The sequence below is a fragment of the Papio anubis genome, chromosome 2, assembly GCF_008728515.1.
Source record: "Papio anubis isolate 15944 chromosome 2, Panubis1.0, whole genome shotgun sequence".
In the NCBI taxonomy this organism is placed as follows: Eukaryota; Metazoa; Chordata; class Mammalia; order Primates; family Cercopithecidae; genus Papio; species Papio anubis.
The window spans coordinates 85621809-85646922 of NC_044977.1; the positions used below are offsets into that span (position 1 = coordinate 85621809).

Here is a 25114-nt window from a genome sequence, read left to right on the forward strand (position 1 = left end):
ATGCAGTAGGGGAGCTGGCTATTTAAAGGAACCTTTCATGGAATCTTTCTGTAATAGAAATAATTGGCTCCAGATTTATCCATTTTGTAAATTTGCATTTTTTCATGCTAGGTTTTCTTAAAGTGGAATCTACCTGTTCTCTCTCATGATGCTCACAGTCACCTGTTAGTATTAAAATCATTTTACACAAGAAGAGAGGACAGAGGAGTTATGGACATGTTAAAAGCAGAGAATGGCAAATATAGGGCCAGTTTTTCCTCCAGAGGCCATGACAGACATTGCTAATCAATCCCAGCACTCCTCCTAGCTCAGCATCACAGATGCCTTCTCAAGACAGCACTGTAGGCAACCAGAACTAATCAACTGGAGTTGGTTCAAAGGATAAAACACATTTGCCATTCAGGGTACTGGCTCTACATTCACTCCGTAAGGCCACGTAATGATTGGTTTGGATCCTAAATCAGTAGCCCATTCTCTCACTGAAATGTGAATGGAAGGTTCACATGTATCTATCACATCTATCATATCGGACAGATGCAGGGAAACGGGTGAACCTACCACATCCTACTGTGCAGGTCTCACACTGACGCACCTCTAATAACCAGAGTCACACTGACGCACCTCTAATAACCACAGAGACAATCTACACCTGCCATGGTGCTTCATAGCTAGTGTGGGCCCCACACATCCAAGGCTAAAGATGGACCACCTTTCTGGAGCAGCAATTTTGTCAGATGATTTTTCTAGGGGATGAAGTTTAAATTTTGATGGTAATTTTTTTTTCTGAATATCAAAAGAAACTGAAATACCTTAGATTGTAGATCAAAGAAAGACCCCAAGGAAAGCCTGCCAATCCATCAGCTCTGTCCCAGGCCCTGGCACCTCCTCTCCAAGGATCACTCAGTGGACATGGCTCAACATCCTTCTTTATGGACGTAGTGACTACTTTCCAAGTGAAAAAAACCTTTCTTTCTATGGCTCTGGACTGAGGATGGTTGGCCAAGAAGGCAGTGTGAGAAAGGAATTTTATATGTTTTTATACGTCGTCCCAGTTTCACCAGATGTTTCCAGAGCTCACGCTGTGTACCGTGTACCAGGCATGGTGCAAGGCATTCTTGTGTAATCCTGACACCCATGAGCCACTCGAACAGATACTACATTAGCTGAGAGCTACTGAGGCCAATAACGCATGCTTCCTTTTACTGCAGTGATTTCAATCTGCAGGTGCACTGGGCCCTGCCAGAGGTTTGGTGACAGTGGAGGTCAACCCAGTCCCCCTACCCACAGAGATTACATGAGGGAGTTTCTGATCCACCACAGAAAACCCTGAACGTGACTAGAATCCTTGCTTGTCAACACTCATATCCTTTTAGATTTCTAAGTACAGATGATAACTCGGGCAAACAGACTTCCTGCTTTATGGGCAGTCTTTAAGGAAAATGATTAAAATGATGCATACTTATATTCAGATTTCTATCTTTTGCCTACAGTCACCACGAACAGCAGTTGGCAATGAAAATAATTACTTACCCTGAAATGTCAACAGCTTCTCAGCACAGAAAAAAATATAAATCAAATTGTTTAGATTAACAAATGCAGAGTTATCATTTGTTAATATGAGAAATGAAATGTTTTAACTGTGAAAAACATTGCAGATGAAAGACCCAATTTGCAGGGTATTCTGTGAGAACCACAAATTATCTTTCACAACCACTACAGCTCATGAGGGGTAATTTGCAAACGCCTCATAGATTATTTTCAGCTGTTTATTGCTGCTGTCATATTCATAGATTCCCTTATAAAAATGTCCTTCTGTCATAGAGCCTGGCTGAGGGCACACTATGGACAAAAATCACGTTTAGTGTTGATTGTTTCTGAGAAAACTAAAAATATAGTTCTTTCATCATATTTAGTAGAACAGTATGACTCCAGATGGGTGATTTTTGCCTTGCCAGGGATCATAAACTCACAAACAGATATTGTCACTGTCTGTAGTGAGGCATAATAAAAGGGGGCAGGAAAAATGTACTCTGACATAGAGATTTTGGAGAAAGAAGACCTAGAATCAACTCTATATCTGAAAAGCTTTTACAAATAAGGCAAACAACCCTGACCCTACAGGTAGAATCTTTTGCTTAAGATTATAAAATGCCAGTGGATTACTAAGGGTTTCATTTTTCCTTACAAAGAAGCAAGACTAAAAAGTGATGCACACACAGATTTCTTCCTGAAGGTTCGTGCAAATTGAATCTCCTTACTTGAGTTAACCAAGTACCCCTGAAACAAGATACCTTTATCTTAGATCCTAAATATCAAAGGAAGTGGTTAAATCAATTTCTAAAATCATCTATCTGTAGCATACATTCACATAATTATCCAACAACTGTTAGAAACCTATAGCTTTGTATTACAGGTCAGGAAATTACTGTTTCCAGTTTGGGAAAACCCATCCGTGTATCCATTGCTAAATGCTATTGACAGAAACCTACACAAAATGATATTCCAATTCCACATGGCATCGCTGGGCTATGATTTGCATGCATGACTTTAGGGAACCATCCTGTTTGCTCTTTCGATTAAAATGCTTTATTTTTTAGACTCAAATTGCAATGCAGTCTCAAAGAAACCCCTACCCCATTCAGAGAAGCAGCTGCCTAATCAACCACTTCCATTTCAGATTCTTTTTTTAAAATTTGTATTTATTTTTACTGACATATAATCCCTTTCAGATTCTTAACTGAACTACTCGTATCTATGTTTTACTCCAATGACACTGAATATTCATTTGGGTGGACAGGATAGGATGTCAGCCAACTACAAAGGCCCATCAAGAAGACCTTGATAACGAATCAGAGGACTGGGGATCTGAGAAGGGTCTTAGAGAGCATTTAGTCCAGGTCTGGAGAATTTCAGAATAGTTGCCACCAGCCTTTCTATCCATTGCACACACTGCTAATAGATCATGACAAAGTTATCTGCTGAGCCCAGACAAAGCCACAGATTTTTTTTTTTTTTTAATCTGCTTTCCAGGTACCCACTACTGATCAACTGGAGTTGACATAAGAGATTAAACCTATTTGCTACTCTGATATAGTTCCATGTCCTTATTTTACAGAGGAAATGGAAGCATGGAAAGGAAAGCAACATTACAAAAGTCATGCACAGAATTAATTGCAAGCTTATAAATGCAGTTGCAGGAGATGGGGTTAGCATAGATAACACAACCTGATCCTCACCATTCTTTGTTCATTTTGTGGTGAACCACAATATCAAAACTATGACATTATTACACTAAGTATTTGGATAAGGACAATTACGGCACCATTATCAGCATTTACTGAGCACTCAATTTCATGCCTGGTATTTTCCAAGCATAATACTTAATTTTCTCTAAGTCTTACAGTAACCAAAACATGTAGGTATTGTACTGCCACATTACATACGAAGACACAGACCGCTTAGGTCATTTGCTCAACGTCACACCACTAGTAAATGGTGGAGTGGGAATCTGGATGCAAGTCTTCCCAAGGCCAACACCCAAGCACTTCTAAGGACCTGACAGGTTCGAAGAATTCAGAGTTAGGATCCTTTCCTGGCACTGCCAACACTTACCTTAAAGCATGGCAGGGAAAAGAAACCCAACCACCAACCAGTAGGACACTGCCAGAGCTCTGGTCCCACCAAAACCAGAAGGACAGCTGAAGGAGCCAAGGCAAAATGGGGAAATAAGAACCCTTTCATCATCTATGGCTCTGCTGGGCTGGAAAAGACGGTCTCCGAATGAGAGGGGAAGAAACTCAGTCACACTCTCTTGAAAGTATTTGAGAAAAATGAGAAATTCAGAGTCTAGATTAAGATGCTAGCCATTAAGTATTTCCCATTGAAATACAAATTAATCCACAGAAGACGAGAAAAGTTATGAGGGCCCCAGAAATTAGGAATACTGCTCAAGGATAGCTAAGTCTCCAGGAGGAATATCTACTATCTAAAGCAGAGGTGCAGCCTTGGCAACATGGTAAAACCCTGTTTCTACAAAAAATGCAAAAATCAATCAGATGTGGTGGCGCATGCCTATGATCCCAGCTACATGGGAGCCTGAGGAGGGAGGATTGCTTGAGTTCCAGAGATTAAGGCTGCGGTGATTCACTCCAGTCACTGCACTCCAGTCTGAGTGACTGAGTGAGATCCTGTCTCAAAAAAAAAAAAAATGCAAAACAAACAGAGCAGAGGTGTGACCTTGAAACAGATGAGTGGGGTGTCAAGGACGAGATCAATAGTCTGCACTGCCCATCTATGCTGATATGCCTTCCACTGAGACACTGAGTTTAAAAAAAAATCAGAGAGAAATCACCCTTTCTTGTATGTAGTGTATCTGAGGACATTTAACTTCTACAATACCTCCCATTGAGACCCCACTGTCTTCATTCATTAAAGATGAAGACTGTCTACAATGTAGCATATAGTAAGATGTTCTCCTTTTCCAAGTATTAAGGATAAAGGAGTGAACAAGAAATATAAAATATCTGTCCCATGAAACTTAACATCTAGCAGAGGGAGAAGATAAAGAAATACAAATCATATCAGGTGGTGAACAAGCAGATGTGAGGAGGAGAAAACACTGGGGATATGGAGGAGGAAGAGTTTTTATTTTACAGGTGGTGATCAGGAAGGTCCCTGCTGAGAAAATACTTGAGCAGAGACCTGAAGGAAATGATGGATCCAGTGGTGAAGGTATCTGGAGGAAAAATGTCCCATGGAAAAGGCATGGCAGGTGCAAAGGCCCTGAGGTAGCAGCAAGGTTGGTGTGACTGAAGAACAAGGAGGCAGTGTGGCTGTGGTTGAATGGGTAAAGGGGAAGTAGAAGGAGCTGAGGTTAGAGAGTAATAGGGGTCAAATCATGTAGGACTTACAGGTTGTGGCAGGTGCTTTTAGGATAACTCTCAATGATTCCTGCCTCCTGGTACTCATGCCCTCTCCTCGACTGTGGGCTGGACCTAGTGACTTGCTTCAAACAAACAGAATATGGGAAAAGTTATAAGATATCCATTCCAACATTAAGTTACAAAAAACTCTGGCTTCTATCTTGCTCGCTTTCTCTTGCTTGTCCTGTTCGAAGTGAACTAGCTCACTATGAGCTACCCTATGGTGAAGCCTATGTGGCAAGGAGGTAAGAGAGGTCTCTGACCAACAATGAGTGAGGAACAGAGTCTCTCTGCCCAACAAGCCACAAGGAGCTAACTGAATCCTGCTAATGATCTCATGAGTGAGTGACGGTGAAAGCATTTCCTCTCTTGAGCCTTCAGATGAGTCTGCAACCCTCACCAACACTTTCATTTTAGCCTCATGGAAGATCCCGAGCCAGAGGACTCAGCTAAGCTGCACCCAGAGTCCTGACTCACAGATGCTGTATAATAGTAAATGTTGGTAGCTACAAGGTCTATAGCTTTAAGGCATTAAGCTTTGGCATAAGATAACTAATACCTGGACTTCTGTGAAAATTTTGGCTTTTAATTCTGAGTAAATTAGGAAGTCGACAGAGAGTTTTGGATAGAAGAATGATGTGATATTACTTATGTTTAACATGATTTCTGTGGCTCCTATGAAGAATAAAATGAAGGGGCGAAGGTTGGGAGAAGACAGGGGAAGCGGTAGAAACTGCTGCATCTACAACAATCCATGGCAGAGATGAAAGTGGAGCGGCCCACTGAGGGAGCAGTGGAAGTGCTGAAAAGTGGTCAGACTCTGTACATAACTGAAAGAAATAACAGGATTTATAGGCAGATTGGTTGTAGGTAGGAGGAAAAGGAAAGAGTCAAGAATGACTTCTAGATCCTGATTCAAAGCCAGGCACAGGGGCGCATGCATGTAGTTCCAGCTGCTCAAGAGGCTGAGGCAGGGGGATCACTCGAGCCCAGGAGTTCAAGACCAGTCTGGGGAACAACGCGTGACCCCATCTCTTAAAAAAAAAAAAAAAGACGATGACGGCGGCGGAGGAGGAGGAGATGGGGAGGTGAGATGGAGGGGGAAGAAGAAGAGGAAGAAGAGAAAAAGAAGAAGAGGAAGAAGATCCTGATTCAAACAAATTGTAAAAAATAAATAGCATTTTTGAGACAACTTTACTAGAATTTACATTCTGACTAGGTAACAGATTTAGGAATTATTATTTTTAGGTACAGTAATTGTATTGCTATATTAAAATACAAAGAAGTCCTTATCGTTTAAAGACGTAGGCTGACATATTTATGAATGAAACAATGTAATGACTAAGATTTGATTTAAAATAATATGGGAGGGGTGGTTGTGGATTAGCAAATTGAAGGACACAGTGGCCAAGGGTTGATGGCTACTGGGATTGGGCACGAGATATGTGGAATTTCATTATATTTTTTTTCTGTCTACTTTTGAGTACATTCAATATTATCCATGATGACATGCATTTTTAAAAAAAGAAATGAATGACTCCAAAGTTTTTGGACTAATTAGATAATGAGAATTATTGAGTTGGATTTTAAATTATCAGGGCTATGGAGAAAAGGTAGAGGGGGAGGGTGTGAATGCAATCAGGACTTCAGCCTGGAATCTATTGAATTTGATAGACCTATTAGTGAAAGAGTAAAGACACTGAATAAGCAAGTGTGGTCAAAGTAAGAGAAGTCTAGCTTGGGAATCACCAGTTTATGAATAGTGTTCAAAGCCTTGACAGTAAATGCGAGCACAGGTGGAGAACCCTGGGGCCCTCCAGCATTTACTAGTCAGGGAGATGAGTGAATCAGCAAACGAGACCTAGGAGGGTTGGACAGTGAGGTCAGCTAAGAACCAAGTAAAGGAAGACTTCAAGGAGAAAGTGATCAACATGGTGAAGCACTGCTAATAGGCTAAGACAAAAGAACAATGGAAGTTATTGAAATTACTGGTGATCTTCATGAGGAATATTTCCTTGCAGAGTGGGTTCTAGAGAAAATGGGAAACAGCAAGGGAGAGGAGCATATAGCATAAAAGAATGAGTAATGCATCACACAAATAAAATAATGTAACAAAATACTTTTCACTTAAAAACCTGACTACATCACATAAAATCTGAAAGTTGGTGGAAGAATAGTAAAGCATATACTATGACCATACACTATGTTTTCATTCTGAAATTTTATTTTGAAAGACAATTACCTACTACCATCTGCCTGAGCTGTGTCATGTATAACTGTGTATTTTGGCCTCAAGGTGAGAATGACATTCAGACATTTATCCTAACTTCATGCAGATCTTCTCACCCAGAAGAGAACCCAGGAGTTCTTGGTAAGTGCAAACTTTGGGAGACATTGGGAATAAAAAGCCTTTGATCAGCACTGTCCCTTTCCCACCAGAGACTGATCAAAGCATTTTCCTCAAGCAAGAAAGTCCATGTACTGGACTTTCAGTCAAGTCAAAGGGTTTAGCCAGGGGTGTCCAATCTTTTGGCTTCCGTGGGCCACATTGGAAGAAGAAGAATTGTCTTCTTCAACACGTTGATCACTTTCTCCTTGAAGTCTCCCTTGACTTGGTTCTCAGCTGACCTCACTGTCCAACCCTCCTAGGTCTCATTTGCTGATTCACTCATCTCCCTGACTTGTAAATGTTGGAGGGCCCCAGGGTTCCCCACCTGTGCCGCACATAAAATACACTAACACTAATGATAGCTGATGAGCTAACACACACACACACACACACACACACACAAATAAAAACTCATAATGTTTTAAGAAAGTTTATGAATTTGTGCTGAGCTACATTTGAAGCTGCACAGCCCGCGGGCCACAAGTTGGACAAGCTTGGACTCTTCTGCTGCAGATTCTGCTCATGCCCGTCCCTTTCTTCCCAGGCGAGGGAAATTCATGGCAGCTTGTCTATCCTCTGTGGGCCCTTTACTTAGCATGAGTCATATATATTCTAGTCTTAACTGAGATCAAAATCCCAACAAGGTCACTAGGAGATTTGCTTGGATAAAGGCGGTTAAATAAATCCCCAAATCTCTCATGAGCCATGTTGGGAAAAAAAAAGAATCCCATAAACTGTTTTCCACCAAAGCATGTGAGGGCATTTTCAATGTTCCACCAAGCATTATGCTGATTGCACTGTTCAGAGATTTATAAGCTAGAGTGAAGATTAACTAAATCACTGTCTTGACTTATAATGAAAACATATATTTTTAGAAAGCTTAGGATCTTTGATTGGAATTTCTGTATAACCACATAGACAAAAACATTAGGCACAACCAATGGACAACCTCTGATACATGAAGCTCTGTCTTCAGCATCCACTTACATAACCTCTGATTTAAATATCTACTTCATTTGTATAGAAACATGTTGAAAAAGGTGAGTGAACAAATCAGCCTTTTTTGTTGTTCTTTTAAATAGACAGTGTGACATATTTTCATGTGAAGTTGGGTTTGGCAGGCTTTTTCTGTAAAGGAGCAGGTAGAGGACATTTTTGGCTTTGTAGTTTCCATGGTCTCTACCCCTCCATCTACTCAGCTCTGCCATTTTAGCAAGAAGGTATTCACAGACAATATGGGCATGGCTGCATTTCAATACCACTTTGCCTACAAAAACAGGCACTGGAGAGCTCACAAGATTTTCTGCTTTTTCTTTTTTGTTTTGAGATAGGGTGTCAGTCTGCCACCCAGGGCTGAAGTACAATGGCATGATCTCAGCTCACTGCAGCCTCGACCTTCCTGGCTCAAGCTATCCTCCCACTTTAGCTTCCTGAGTAACTGGACTATAGGTGCCTGCCAGGCTGCCCAGCTAATTTTTGTATTTTTTTGTAGAGGTGGTGTTTCACCATGTTGCCCAGGCTGGTCTCGAACTCCTAGGTTCAAGCAATCCACCTGACTCAGCCTCCCAAAGCACTGGGATTACAGGCGTGAGCCACCACACCCAGCCTGACAAGGTATTTATACCCAGAATATATGAACAACTCTTACAGCTCAACAATATGAAGACAACCTAATTTAATTTAAATATGGGCAAAGGATCTGAATAGACCTTTCTCTAAAGAAAATATACACATGGCAAGTAATCACATGAAAAGATGCTCGGTCATTAGGGAGATGGAAATCACTTCACACCCACTAGGATGGCTAACATAAAAAAGGACAGATGGTAAGTATTAGAAAGGATGCAGAAAAATTGGAATGTTCATACGTTGCTGGTGGTGTTGTAAAACGGTGCAAGTGCTTTGGAAAACAGTTTTGCAGTTCTTCAAAATACCAAACGTAGAGTTACCATATGACCCAATAATTCTACTTTTAGGTGTGTACCCAAGAGAATATAAAAACATAGGTCTGCAAAAAAACATGTACATGGATGCTTGTATCAACATTACTAACAGCTAAAAAAGCATCCATCAACTTATGAATGGATATGCTAAATGTTGTCTATTCATACAAGGGAATATTATATGGCAATTTAAAAATGAAGTACTGATAAAGGCTACAACATGGATGGATCATAAAAACATTAAGTGAAGGAAGCTGGTCACAAAAGGGCACATATTATATGATTCCATTTATCTGGAATGTCCAAAAATAGACAAATCCATAGAGAAAGTACATGAGTGGTTTCCTAGAGCTGTAGTTTGTGAACCTCAGCTCTGAGGCACAGGTATGTGAAAGTGTGAGTTTCAAAGTTTTAATACAGAACATGTCAAGATACTATTAATATAATCTTCCAATATGCAAGTTTTCAGAAAAAATAACATAAAACAGGAAACAGCACTGACTAGTGAGCAGTAATGGGCGTAACATATGGTAATTCCTAATGAAGAGAGCGACAATAATTTAGCAGCTAATGATTATTGCCCATCCATATGTAAGCGTTTACAAAAAATTTTATAAACATAAAAACTTATTTATTTCTCTCAACGGGAATCAGAGGCTTCCCCAAAAGCAAGACTGAATCTGGGTATGAGACATATTCCAATATTGGTTAATTCCTTTCCTTTTCTCTCATGGTAAAATACATGTCCACCTTTAAAAAATGAGGTTGTTAGAAATCCAACCTCAGCACCAAACAACCTCCACTTACACATGTGAAAAGGAAGGCACAGGGGCGAGGCCTGGGGAAGGGGATGGCCTGTGTTCACTCATAAATACTCAGCTCACACTGTCTTTAATGTTCACATCCCACCAGGACCTCTAAAAGAAGTGGGTTAACTTGCCGATTTAGAACACACAAGCAGGTATGAGGATGTGTCGCCCCAAAATTCTGCAGCTCATTTTTGAGTGGAGGGCACGCTGGGGCTTTTGAGGAGTTTAGAAAGGGACAGTAACTCATGGGTGCAAGTGTCCTGGAGAGTGAGCACAGAGGATCCAGTTTCTCAAAACCCTGGGCTATTTTTATTCCTGGGGCAATAATCCTCAACATGCCCTTGTCACTGGCTACTCTGTGGTATGCAGAGCAGCTGCTCTAATGTCCAGCTCTCACTCTCAAACTCTGCTGCAGACTTTAAAAAAAGCGTGACCTATAGCTACCTCACTAACCTCACTAACTATAAAGTTTGCTGTTGTCAGCCCTACTGGCTTAGACCTGCTTCTGTCCCTGCATAGTATTCATTTGTTAGCTTAATAAAAATGTCAAACACACACATAAAAAGTCCTACCTCATAGCTGACATTCAGAGCAAAGATGTGCCTTGGGTTTCCCACTTTTCTCTGGGTCAGCTACCCACCTACTCATCAGCTCTGGTTGTAGATCCTGGTAACTACCCCCAAAACCCGAGAAACTCATTCAGGTCTCATAGCACCCACGTGGAACATGGACACATGGATGAGGAATCTCATTCTAGGTTACTGGAGGCGTTAGTTCCCACTGCCTAGAATGCTCTTCCTATGTATCCTTCCATCCCTCCCTCCCGTCCGCACCTCATGATTCATTTCTTCCCTTCTTCTCTCCTCATTCCTGCAATACTTGTCTGCATCTGCCACACAAATGGAAGCTCTCCACTGGCAGCAACCTGGCCATGCTCAGCATTCTTCAGAGGGTGCTGCAGCATTTGTGTGGAACAATCCTTCATTGGGAAGCTGTCATCCCAGTCTCTGGACATTGATGCCAACAGTGCCCTTGTCATCAATTGACAATCCCCCAATGCCCTCCACAGTGCCTTCTGGGGTACTTGTTCACAGCTGTATCCTCAGTGCTAGGAACATTGTAGGTGCAATATATATATTTATTGAATGAGTTAATTAAAAATAAAGAAATGAATCAAGACTGTTAGTCTACAAGGGAAAACACTGAATTCGAAAGCACTGAGTTGAAGTTTACCTGTCAGTTTAACCCAACAGTTCTCAATCTCAGCACTACTGACACGTGAACAGGATAATTCTTTGTTGTGGAGGCTGTCCTGTGCTTTGCAAGATGTTTAGCACCATTCCTGACCTCTACCCACTAGATGCCAGGAGCACCCTCCTAACCGGTGATGCCAATCAGAAATGGGTTTTGATGGTGCCAAATGTCCTCTGGGGGCAAAACCGCCCCTGGTTGGAAACTACTGGTTTAATCAGTAAGTTTTCATTTTTGCCAAAATAAAATAGTTCCCTTGCTCAGATATTTAAAACTAGAGGTTTATCCAGGCCGACTTGATACACACTTTCTGACATACTAGTTAACTCCTACATACCAAATATGTGAGATCCCACCAAAGGAATGTTGACAAGTTAAATTTTTGCCTAGAACACTTTGCCAGCATTATTCACCTAACTCTAATGAAGGGTCCATAGTAAATACTGCATTCAGATTAAATACCACATACTTGGCAACAGTTAATGATCACTGATGTTAATCAATCCCTTTCCTAATTAGCTGGTTAAATGGGATCTTCCCCTTCATTACACTGCCCTGAATTATGCAAATGAGACCACATAGCCCACATTTTCAAATTTCCCCAATAACAGATCTAGTGTTCTGTGTTTCTTGCAAATCAACTCCCAAACTTACTAAAATTCATTGAATTTTATAAATTTAAAAAAGTATATGGCTGTTTAAAAAGAGCAGTTTCTGTAAGAAACCAGTGTCTATGGTGTCTATACTCCTTTTCTTCTGCTGATGTAATCAGATTAGCTATTCTAAGCATCACCTTAGATGCCTGGACCTCAGAAAAGACATCTACTGATGCAGAGATTACTGGTCCAACAAGTTTGCTTTTGGGATGGGACACAAAACAATTTTCTATTCCTTAAAATATTCATATTGATCAATATAATATTACTATAGTATGGACTGGAGTTTTAGCTACTGAGTAGTTATCTGTCTTAGAGTTTTAGCCAAGTACTATGTTTCCACTGTCCCGTCAATAAATAGGTACCTACATATGGGAGGTGAAAATGAAGCCCGTCTTCCTTGAATCATTTATTTATCCAATATCTCTCCCACATGGACCATATATTAGCCCTTGTACTTGGCACTTGGAATAAAAAGATAATTGGGTCTTTGCCCTTAAAGAGTTCAAAACTATCTAAGAAATCAAAATGAAACATTTTTAGGAGCAATTTTAGATTTTGGTATGTTAAAAGGTGCACTTTAAAGCAAGTGCACATAACTCAGATTTCATTATTCAATATTTTAAACATCTCTAGAAGTCTGAAATCGTTAACAAATATTGGGATTGGGTATTTTGTGTTTGTCAGAGAGAGGGTCTAGAAGATAAACAGGGAAGTCAGACAAACAATTTGGGAAGGGGAAGAAGTCTCCTGCAGGGCCACACCTTCCTTCTTGCTTCAATTCTGCCTCCCTGCATTTCTTCTTACCAGGTCATTTCTACCCTGATATGGTAGATGCAGTGCCTATGACTGTTGGACTAGTGGGCTGGGTCTCTCTAGGGAGAACAAAGTAAAGAATCACTACCACGAGCAGCGTAGTTTATAAAACTCAAGTCAACAATAAGTTAAGGCAAAATAGGTTTTGTCCTTTCTCCTCTGTTGTGTGTGCTGTCTTCGCTTTCTACCTTCCACCCTCTGCCATAAGATGACACAGCACAAAGGCTCTTGTCAGATGTGGACACCTGGATCTTGGGGTTCGCAGCCTCCAAAGCTATAAGAAATAAATTTCTTTTCTGTATAAATTACCCATTCTGTGGGAGAAAATTTTTGCAAACTAAGCATCTGACAAATGTCTAATGTCCAGTATCTATAAGGAACTTAAACAAACTTACAAGAAAAAAACAAATAGCCCCATTAAAAAGTGGGCAAAGGACATGAATAGACACTTCTCAGAAGATACACGTGGCTCACAAGCATATGAAAAAAAGCTCAGTATCACTGATCATTAGAGAAATGCAAATCAAAACCACAATGAGATACCATCTCACACCACTCAGAATGGTTATTACTAAAAAGTCAAAAAATAACAGATGCTGGTGAAGTTGTAGAGAAAAAGGAATGCTTATACACTGTTGGTGGGAGTGTAAATTAGTTCAGCCATTGTAGAAAACAGTGTTGCGATTCCTTAAAGAGCTGGAAACAGAACTACCATCCCACTCAGCAATCCCATTACTGGGTATATACCCGAAGGAATGTAAATCTTTCTATCATAAAGACACCTCCATGTGTATGTTCACTGCAGCACTATTCACAACAGCAAAGACATGGAATCAGCCTAAATGCCCATCAATGATAGAGTGGGTAAAGAAAATGTGGTACATATATACCATGGAATACTACACAGCCATAAAAAAGAATGAGATCATGTCCTTTGCGGCAACTTGGATAGAACTGCAGGCCATTATCCTTAGCAAACTAATGCAGGAACAGAAAACCAACTGCTGCATGTTCTCACCCATAAGTGGGAGCTAAATGATGAGAACACACGTACACAGAGAGGGGAACAACACACACTAGGGCCAAATGGAGGGTGGAGGGTGGGAGGAGGGAGTGGATCGGGAAAAATAACTAATGGGTACTAGGCTTAACAGCTGTGCAATAAAATAATCTGTACAACAAGCCCCCATAACACAGTTTGCCTATGTAACAAACCTGTGCATGTACCCGTGAACTTAAAAATTAAATTAAAAAAATTACTCATTCTGTGGTATATAACAAAACAAAATGGACTAAGACACTGGTTATTATTTCTTTATAGCTAGAGTGCCTGGCAAAAGCAGGGGCTCAGGAAATATTTATTCATCGAATGAATGAATATGCCACCAACTTTCAGATAAAAACGGGTTAGCCTAAATTCTAGCATTTTTATTCTTCTTTCTTATCCAATAATTTTCTTGTTTGTTTCCTCATTTTATCCCTGAATTGACACAGGGGAAGGCAGGGGAGGTAATAATCCCAAGCCTATTTTAGATAGACTTTTAGAGACCCAAGACCGCACATTTTGCAAGTTGTAGAGTGAGTGATAAACTGTGTGGACCTTACAGTCCAAGATCTGCATTTCCAGTCACAATAATATAATGGATGAGGGACCTGACACAACAGAAGGTTCCAGGGCTAGGACGAGACTTGGTAGGCCAAAGGGAGAGTCCCACCACTTCTTCCTGTGCAGTGGGAAAGCAATTAAGAAAATGCAGCGCTCTGGTGGCAGCTGGAGAGTTGGCAGGCTTCTCAAGAGAAGGACTGTAAGCAATGTCATAGGCCGGGAAGATGGATGGGGCCCGTTTATGCACCAAGGCTGGCGTACAAATGGAATCTTGCCCAGTCTGACTGGCCTTTCTTCAAAGGTGTCATTGACAGATGAGTATCTAAATGTTTTTGTTTAAAAAAGAAAACACAGAAAAAGAAAGAAGAGAATGAAACAAAAAAAACAAGAAAACAAAACAAAAAAACCTCTTTCTACCCCAGACATACACAGCCAATGAACATGAGATGACCAGGTCAGGCCTGGGAGTGAGGCTGGCCTTTCCAAGGAGTCCTCGATAATTATTTGCATAGTTGTACACCTCTTCTTTCAGAGGAGTTCCACTTTAACACAAGGATTTCATTGAAACCTAACATTCCTGCAAGTCGGCTGTCTCCCATCTGCTGTTGGGACACATTGATGGGAGAAAAGCTTGCTCACATATTCATCTTCATCTGCCAAAACAAGGCTTCTTCCCCAATTAAAATGGCCTTTTTAATTTTAGAGTGGTAAACAGTGTCTACTTAATTTGAGGAAAATACACAGAGGAAAGTTACCAAACCTAACTTTGGTAACTTTGTGACATGATGGTTGAGTCAGGGTCAGGAAAACTTGGGGCGGGGGTGCTGAAGAGGCCACTCTGTTTTTGGAGACAGAGAGGTCTTCTTGAGGTCACTGCCTTCGTGGGAATGCATCCACAGCAGGCTTCAACATCAAAACCAAGCAATTCTGTTTTATCTTATGTCTATCAGACAAAGTTTGAAAAAGCTTAATAATCACCAATTCTAAAAGGTAAGGACTAAATACAGTTCTTTAAATGACCTTGCTTCTTGGCCTTGCTCTGTAATTGTCTTCTGAAAATGGGGACCATGTGGCATACACAGATAAGCAGTAAATAGGAGGGTGCCTTCTCCACCCACTCAGGGTGGACCAAACTGTGTCTCGTGACCTGCCTGTGGTCTACGGCCGGCGATGAAACTCGACAATAGACTGGCATAGCATTTGGAAAGTGCGCTTTCTTCTCTAGACTGGATACACGGTGTTCAGGCTCAGACCACGTTTCACCCATACTCAGCCAAATAGGCATTTATGAAATGTAAGGCATTTGGAAACATGTGAGCATAGTTTGTAAACTTGGACAGAGGTGGCTGGTACAGGCACAGTGACCTTAGGGCTCATCCTTCATGATGACTAAACTAGAAACCCAAAGAAAGGGCTTTAAAAAGAAATTGCAAACAGACGACCAGATATTCTAGCCAGACCATGTCTTTGACAGCTGCTGCATGTGGCCTCAGCTCCCGGGAGATAACATGCCTTCAGAATTAGCTCGCTGGACCAGCCTGGAGGTAAGCAAGTCTGACCTCCTTTAAGCATAAATAAATCTTGTTGAGTTAAATGATCCTGTCTCCCACTTTCCTCAAGGAACATGAGACATTAAGTGACAAAATCTGAAGACGGCAACTGTGAATCCTCAGAGCCCGTATCTCCTGGCTGATTAAGAATAGGTCTGTTTAGTTCAAGACAAGCCACAGGTCAGATACATAAGGCTGTCATCCTTGCCATACCCAGTAACTCAGGAATAACCAGGGCAACTATCCCCAGATCTTTCAACCCTACTAATACAATTATACATAGGCCAAGTCAGAAATAAAGTGGGGGGTTGGGGAAGTAGTATTTCCTCGCCAAAGAACAACCACTTCAAACAGGTCTCCTCCATCTGCTCCATTTGCACTCCTTCCCACAAATATTCAGTATGTGAAGACACAGAAGTAGATGTTCAAAGTCATCCTAAAGTACAACTTATTGAGGGAGACTGCTGGAAAACAAAAATCGCTCTCTTTAGTAAACCCAGACAATACCAGGACGGTGCTTGGAGCATATCATCCACCCATCAACCAACGGCTCCAAAGTGATCAGAATAAACCATGTGCCAGATACACCCTCAGGCCTTGTTTTTGTATCAGCATTTGTCTTCAAAGAGGGCTTTTTGGTAGTTGCCAGCCCTTTAGGCCAAATGCCACCAATGAAAGCCCCTGGCCATCCACAGACAACTGCTGACACTCCTAAAAAGTGAGAGAAATGGAAAAAGCCAGAAACAGGACTTCTTTGACAATTTGAGACTCTCAGTCATGTAATATTTTGGCTTTCCCCTGGTCCCAAACCCAGCACCTGCAGATACAGCTAACTCTAATTCCCTAGGGGGATTAGGGGGATGAAAATCTCGGTCTCTCTGGAGAAGGGCACATTTCAGTTTGTGTTTGCCTAAAACAAACCTGCAATTTCCTTGTATGCCCACTGTCATCCTAATGACACAGAAGCTGGAGATCTGGAGTTTACTTTGAATGAACATGCTACCTACCATCGAGAAATTCTCCTCGGCACGTACTGACAATTTCTTACTGGCTCAGTTTAAGGATAGAAACCCTGGGAAAGTTTTCTGTTTTCACATCAACCACCACCAGCTGTCAGAGTCTTGGTTTGAAGGAGATGACACCAAGCTGAGAAGGAAGTAATTTAAAATTGTTTTCTCCTTTGAAAACCTTTTTTGGAGGATAAGCGTGCTACGTAGAAGCAGCCCACTGGCCAGATGAATGGACACCATGCTTACTTTGTCTTCATGGATTGAATCCATTATTTACCTGCCACCACAGGAGATTTCCGTTCATCCAGGAGCTGGATGGATGTACTCGCGGTCACCACATTGCTTTTATTGACTGGTCCTGTAAAAAGAAAAAACACCACAACAAAAATGAAGATAATTACAGTGTACACGTTAAGAGAGTAATCATATCGGTCCACAGTCACCAATTCTGCAAATTGTTCCGGGGCTCGGTCCCAGGCCCCAGAGTCTTCTGGGGTGTGGATGTCCTGCCTACGCTGCCAGGCCATGAGTGCAGTGCTGCGAGTCCTCCCAGCTGAAGGAACCAGCGAGCGGAGTTATGACCACCAGTGCACTGGGGAACATCCAGCCTCTTCACATCAAAACCATTGACCACCATCGAGGGACCACATTTTTTGGTAATCTGTGGTTTCAAATTGCAGTGTTTACTTGTGTCAGTGGTCATATTTACACTGCCTGTCTAAATATAGCCATGAAGAGATGTATGAGGGCTTTGAAATTATTTTACGAGTTGGTGACTTTAGCTCTGATTCATTGGTTAAATCTTTACTGATCTATAAAACTGTAATTTCGAATTTCGAGCCCAGTTTTTCTGGGCAAAATTATTCTAAACAGTGATAGAGCTAGGGCATAATCTTCACTCCAAACTATTATTACTCTGGCAACAATATGGCATTAGTATTAAGAGATTTTCAATTACCAGCAATGGTTCCAATATCCATGAATTAAAAGATACTGAGCACAAATTCTGAATGCCTGGAGTTAATAATTTAGTCCAATGCCCACCTGCTAAAAGGTGCTCAATGAATGTGAGTTGGATGAAATCCAATTGAATTGAGAAGCAGGGAAAAGTCAAACCTGAATTTGAATACACTTATGACCAAAGCAATGAGAAATTTTCTCCTGGCCCAAGTTTAAGCAGCAATAAAAACCAGTTTCTTTTCTAGTTTGCACAGGTATTCAATACATAGTAGACAAAATTGGAGAGAGCTCAACCACAGAGACTTGTAGTTGGTGATTTTTAAGATTTTCCCTGACTCTAAGGGGATTATGAAATGTCCTAAGATGTTACGTCATCTGTAACTTTGTCATGAACAAGGTAAAACTCACTTCATTATACCATTACATTGAAAGTTTGGTGAAAATCCCAGTTACCCAAAACCAATCCAACAACAGCTTTAGTTAACTCGATGATTCCAGAATCAGAAGAACAGCAAGCTAAGTTCTATTTTTTTCTTTAGAGGACTGTAAAAAGGAAGTCTTAAGAGATTGCTTGATAGAAGACAATGTTATTATTCATAGGTCTGCAGCAGAATGAAAAAGTTCACTGTCTCTTGATATTTTCAGCAATAAAGTATGGTGCAGACAAGCATAAAGAAAGAGCTTTAGGCCAGGTATGGTCCTAGCACTTTGGGAATCCCAGGAGGGTGGCTCACTTTAGGTCAGCAGTTAGAGACCAGTGTGGCCAACATGGTGAAAAACCATCTCTACTAAAAATACAAAAATTAGTTGTATATGGTAATGGGTGCCTGTAATTCCAGCTACTCAGGAGCCTGAAGCAGGAGAATTGCTTGAACCCAGAAGGCAGAGGTTGCAGTGAGCCAAGAGCATGCCACTGCACGCCAACCTGGGTGACAGAGCAAGACTCTGTCTCAAAAAAAGACAGAAAGACAGAGAGACAGACAGAAAGAAAGAAAGAGGGAGTGAGGAAAAAAAAGAAAGAAACAAAGAAAGAAAGAAAAAGAAAGAGCTTCAGACACCTGGAAATTTATATTTCAGAAAGCACACATAACTACAGGCAGGCATACATACAGGTCTGTTAGCAAAGGAACACAGACCGAAAGAATCTTAGACCTGAAAAGAATCTAAGAGATAAATGTAGTCTGAAATCCCAACCAGCAAAGAACCTAATCAATAATATTCAGTCTCTCCTTAAATATGCCCATTGATGAGGGACTGTCTTCCTAATGAGTCCACTCAACCAATTATATGAGCACTCTTTGTTTTCTACAAATTTCAAAAGCACCCTTTCTGAAAACATTTTCAGTCATGGAAATGAGAAAGCACCAAGCCTTAGGGAGGGGGATTGGGCACAAACACTGGAGAACTTCCCTTAGGATTGAGTTAGGAGTATTTGTAAAAGATTAATATGAAAGGTACTGATATATGTAAAATATAACTACAGACTGAACTTTCCAGAGCAACCCAAGTTTACAGAACTAGGTTTCATTCATCTCTCAAGTTTCTGCAATAAGCAGTATAGAGTGAGCACCCAAAATACCAGATGCATGAGGCAAGGAAAAAAAAAAAATGAGGAAAACTTAAGCATTTCCAGTATGCTTTGCTTCTAAAACTGGTTGAAATAAGATAGCATTCAGTTCTTTTTGGAGGCAGGTAACTTTAATTTTTTATACTATTATATCATAAACTCTTAGGACTGAAAAACCAATCAGCTACATGCCTCTCATTGGTGACTGCAGGCTCCTGTCAAGAGAGCACATGGTTATACAAAGTCAGTCCTTAGTCCGGCATATCAATTTAAATCAATTCAGTTCAAATGGGGAACAGTGAAGACATTCATACAGCCAACAGACACATGAAAAAATGCTCATCATCACTGGCCATCAGAGAAATGCAAATCAAAACCACAATGAGATACCATCTCACACCAGTTAGAATGGCCATCATTAAAAAGTCAGGAAACAGGTGCTGGAGAGGATGTGGAGAAATAGGAACACTTTTACACTGTTGGTGGGATTGTAAACTAGTTCAACCATTATGGAAAACAGTATGGCGATTCCTCAAAGATCTAGAACTAGATGTACCATATGACCCAGCCATCCCATGACTGGGTATATACCCAAAGGATTATAAATCATGCTGCTATAAAGACACATGCACACGTATGTTTATTGCGGCACTATTCACAATAGCAAAGACTTGGAATCAACCCAAATGTCCATCAGTGACAGATTGGATTAAGAAAATGTGGCACATATACACCATGGAACACTATGCAGCCATAAAAAAGGATGAGTTTGTGTCCTTTGTAGGGACATGGATGCAGCTAGAAACCATCATTCTTAGCAAACTATCACAAGAACAGAAAACCAAACACCGCATGTTCTCACTCATAGGTGGGAACTGAACAATGAGATCACTTGGACTCGGGAAGGGGAACATCACACACCGGGGCCTATCATGGGGAGGGGGGAGGGGGGAGGGATTGCATTGGGAGTTATACCTGATGTAAATGACGAGTTGATGGGTGCAGCACACCAACATGGCACAAGTATACATATGTAACAAACCTGCATGTTATGCACATGTACCCTAGAACTTAAAGTATAATAATAAAAAATAAAAACAAAAACAAAAACAAAAACAAAAAACAAATGGGGAACAGTGGACCTCTACAGGGATGTGACTCACTGAAGGTTCTGGCAAGGGATGCTCGAATTTTCTCTAAGTGGGGCCATGACAACATTTAAAAAAATTGACTGACAAGTTTGTATTAAAATCCCATAGGGTGCAAAACATCAGCCCTCCTTTCTGAAATACATTTACGTAATTTGGTAAAGGAAAAACCTTCCTTTTCTTTGAGGCTATTAGGCTTATGGAACAGGTCACTGGTTCAGGGCTGACCCAATATTCAGCACTGGCTCTGAGGGTTGAACTTGGTTCCTTTCAGCATTCAGGCAGCTCCTCAACACCCTGCACACAATGCCCAGACCCACTGGACTAGACAGACAGAGCCCGCCTCCAACAAGGGCACCCACCAGTGCTGAACGGGATCGAGTAGACGAAGCTCCCTGGAATCTGCTCAGCGGCTCTTCGGTACCAGAGAGGGAAATGGTCTGCGTTAAAAATGTTCTCCTTGTCGCCTGCTTTCAGGAAGTCCCTTGAAGTGGAAAAGAATCAGAAGAACGTGCATCACTCAGCAGAGTAAAGGTGGGCCTGGAGCACCCCGACAGCCTTCATCACGTAAAACCAGTGTTCACTTTTAGAACCCCAACTTGCCTTTCTCAGTATGCAGGGGGCCTGACTTAACACTGGGCACCCACATTACTCAAAAATATCTTGCAGAGCTCTGGGAGTCAGATTCTGAGTGGGTAAAGCTTTGTCTGGCTTTAAAACCGAAACATATATACTAATACCCTTGGAAGAATCAACTTTTTTTTTTTTTTTTTTTTTTTTTTTTTGAGACGGAGTCTTACTCTGTCGCCCAGGCTGGAGTACAGTGGCATGATCTCGGCTCACTGCAAGCTCCGCCTCCCGGGTTCACGCCATTCTCCTGCCTCAGCCTCCCGAGTAGCTGGGACTACAGGTGACCACCACCTCGCCTGGCTAACTTTTTTGTATTTTTTAGTAGAGACGGGGTTTCACCGTGTTAGCCAGGATGGTCTCCATCTCCTGACCTCGTGATCCGCCCACCTCTGCCTCCCAAAGTGCTGGGATTACAGGCTTGAGCCACCGCGCCCAGCCGAGAATCAACTTCTTAAGTAGATCTCATTCTTCTTAGAGCAAGTGTAAAGAAGGTAAACCATGCTTCTCAGAAAAAGTGCAAAGGAAGTAAATGTGAGCCCACACTGAGATCTTTACACCCTCCTTCCCTCACCTGCCTCCTCTCTGGACAAACAGGCCTGCTCATGCCCCTCCCTGTGTGCATCCCTGCCCTCTACTGACTCCCTGCCTTCTGCACAGAGAGCTTGTCTATCGGAAAGGCTAGGTGCATTCTTCTTTCCATCTTTTCCTCTCAAAATCACACTCATTTTCAAAGTGCGCCTCATCTACCATCTACCCCATGAATCCACAGAGACATATGCAAGCTGTTGCCACACCCTGGGCCCCCACACTCTTAGTAACTTTCATATAGCCTTTTATTTATTTTTTGGCCTGCACAATCATCACATCCCCTCCCTAGACCTCCTAAGATTTCTGAGGACAGGAGATTTGTTCACATGTGTGCACTCTTCACAGAGCCTTAAGCATACTCAAGTCCCAAGGCATGATTATTGATCTGACATCCCTCTAGAGATTCACATGTGCTCTCCAGGACCTGAAGTGCCTTATCTTAGCTGATACAGTGCAACCCAGGCGGTGGGGGAATGACTGCCTGGTTAGGTCACAGTCTGCTGCAGACATTTTTCCGGAAGGGAGACCAATCAGGGGATAATGTTTAGGTAGGGAACAGGCCATCAGTTGAAGCAGAAATGGCACCACTTTCAACCCAGCAGTTTGCAGCGTAGATTTGGATTGCAAAGGACCATGGAGGGAAATTTTCATGCTAAGCTGTAACTGGTTGGTTTCCTGAACTTGGCACCCAGTTCAGGAAAGCATTCTGTAGTTGCAGGGTGTGTCTAACCAGTGTTCCCTTCACCTCCACCAAAGACGGAGTGCCTACTTTTAGAGAAGAGGCCCATGCCATTGGAGGTCACCCTCCAGGTTCTTAGATAGCTCTGGAATCTACCTCCCTATAACTTGTATTAGCATGTCCTTACTCCTTTCTAAGGTCTGGGACCTTCCTTTTCCCAATATTATCAGGGCCTGGCTCTCAGCAGGCGCTTGGTATATGCTTAATGATCACAAGATAAATTTAATCTCATATCCAGATAAGAGCTCCTCCAGTATTAAACACAATTTCCTATATCTTCAAAAATAAAATTTCTCAATTCTTTTAAATTCCTTTGTCTGTATGGCCATCTTTATGAGTGCTCTACTTTGTTAATACTGCTATAAAATTTTGTGCTCCTAGAACTGGTAATTGTAGGTCAAAAATGGTCTGACATAGCATAGCTGCTTGCATTTGGTCTTGACTCTTATTGACAAGATGATTCTCCAGAAATTAAAAATGTTTAAAAGAAAATTTTTAAAAAAGCACTCTTCTCTCATTCAGAAGGCCAAGGCCAACTTTGGAGTCATATGCAAGATTAAGAAAGTGCGGAGATCCCCTGTGCTACCTAGAATGCTGGACGTCAGGACTTCCAGGCTCATCTTGGTAGACAAGCTCTTCCTTAGGCTGCTGTATTCAGTGATAATGTTTCCTGATCTAAAAGTCATCAGACGTCAGGAATACTGAAATTTTAGCCTTTTCATTTCTTTCGCTAGACATGAAATTCTTCATAAACTTGACTTGGACGGTGTGAGGAAGAGCCTCTGTTGCCTGGCCCATGGCAGGATACATTGCTGCTTTCCACACACAGGTGCAGCCACGGCTGATCAGAAGGTGTTCGCACTCCCAGCAGGTCTGTTCAGTGGTCATTACAGCTAAGAGGTGCCCTGTCTATGCAGCACAGGTTAAAGGTGCCACAGGGGGCCTTTTTCAAGAGTCATAGTAGATGAGATGGTAGCTTGGTTAGAAGGTGTGAAGTGGTCCTCAGATGGTGACATTCAGGCTTTGTGGGTGGCTGGCAATAGATCTGGAATGCTGAACATCTGGGTGGCCAGAGCCCTGCTGCCCGGGATAGTGCTGGCACCCAGGCCAGCCAGCAGGAGCCTGCAGTACTTGATCCCCATTAGCCCTGGTGTCAATGTGAAAGGACTGAGTTGCCGGGAAACCCTGGAAGCCTCTGCCAACTACTGGGCAGCGATTCTGGAGGAAACGGGAAGGAGCGACCTGATTTTACAGAATCCCAAAAATGTTCTTCAGGAAGAAAGATCCTTCTGGGTAAGGTGAAAGTCTCCTCCTGGATACTGGGAGCTACTGCAGTGGTGTGTCAGGCTGGTCTAGGTTCTGGGAAGAACTGGGTGACTTTGAGTGAATAATTGAGTCTCTGACCCCCATTTACTCATCTACAAAATGGGAACAATAAAAATGCTGCACTTTACCAGGGTTCTATCAGAATTACATAACACCATATGTGAAAGAGTGTTATGGACACTGAATACAGGCTCTAACAAATAAATGGGATTCTTAAAGCCAGAGCTTCTTTTGTTCTCAGTGGTTGAAAGGGCAGGGGTAAAGTGGTCACCCTCTAAACTCAGGGTTGTATGCTATGAAGGCAAACATCACTGGATGCTATATGCATGGTGATGTGAGAGGTTGTACTGAAGGCACAGAATGTATTATAACTCTTGGGGGTGACAGCCACGTTTCAGTATGATTGACCAACTTCCAAATGCAGGTGGCAGGGGTATAGGATGAAATCTCAGTGTAGGAGACTGATGATAGTACGAGATAATTGCAGGGTAGCAACTTTATATTATCAAGTTCTCTGCCCAATACTTTAAGCTCTGCCTTTCATGCCCTAGTCAAAAGCAAAAACTAAACCAAATGTCAGAAATGCTAAAAACTTTCTCAGCCTGACTTAGAGAGTGTATCCAAATAGCTGAATCTTGACAAATACCATTTGATGGGAAGGGATAGGCAGGTAAGATCTTAAGACAATAGATTCAAGATGCCTCTATATGAAGCAAGGACAGGAGTTTCTTGAAGACAGAAGATTTCATCCATCCAAACTGTTAATGAGTACCCACTCTGTGGGTCACGTAATGCCACAGAGAATAGAACACATAGTTGTAGGAATTTTTAGCTTCCCAAAGAAATTTTTCATCCATAAAAAAAAAATTATTTTTGAGACAGAGTCTCACTCTGTTGCCCAGGCTGGAGTGCAGTGGTGCAATCTCAGCTCACTACAACCTCCACCTCCTGGGTTCAAGTGATTCTCCTACTTCAGCCTCCCGAGTAGCTGGGATGACAGGTGTGCACCACCATGCCCGGCTAATTTTTGTATTTTTAGTAAAGACAGGGTTTTACCATGTTGGCCAGGCTGGTCTTGAACTCCTGACCTCAAGTGATCTGCCTGTCTCGGCCTCCCAAAGTTCTGGGATTACAGGCATGAGCCACTGTGCCCAGCCCATCCATAATTTTTTTGGATCTTCACAGTAACCAAAAGAGATCATTG

General features: G+C 41.8%; 1 protein-coding gene across 5 annotated transcripts in view; it reads right to left on the reverse strand.

Moving 5' to 3' along the window:
- CACNA2D3 (calcium voltage-gated channel auxiliary subunit alpha2delta 3) overlaps window positions 1-25114 on the reverse strand; it is a 928576-nt gene that overhangs the window by 151225 nt on the left and 752237 nt on the right. For all 5 annotated transcript variants that reach the window (XR_643716.2, XR_643717.2, XM_003894282.2 and 2 more), the window contains 2 exons: window positions 20990-21111; window positions 17230-17310 (listed from right to left, as the gene is read on the reverse strand). Coding sequence is in view for 3 of the 5 variants with exons in the window: in XM_003894282.2 (XP_003894331.1) it covers window positions 17230-17310; window positions 20990-21111 (203 nt within the window). In the remaining 2 variants the exon portion in view is untranslated. The remainder of the gene's footprint in view (window positions 1-17229; window positions 17311-20989; window positions 21112-25114) is intronic.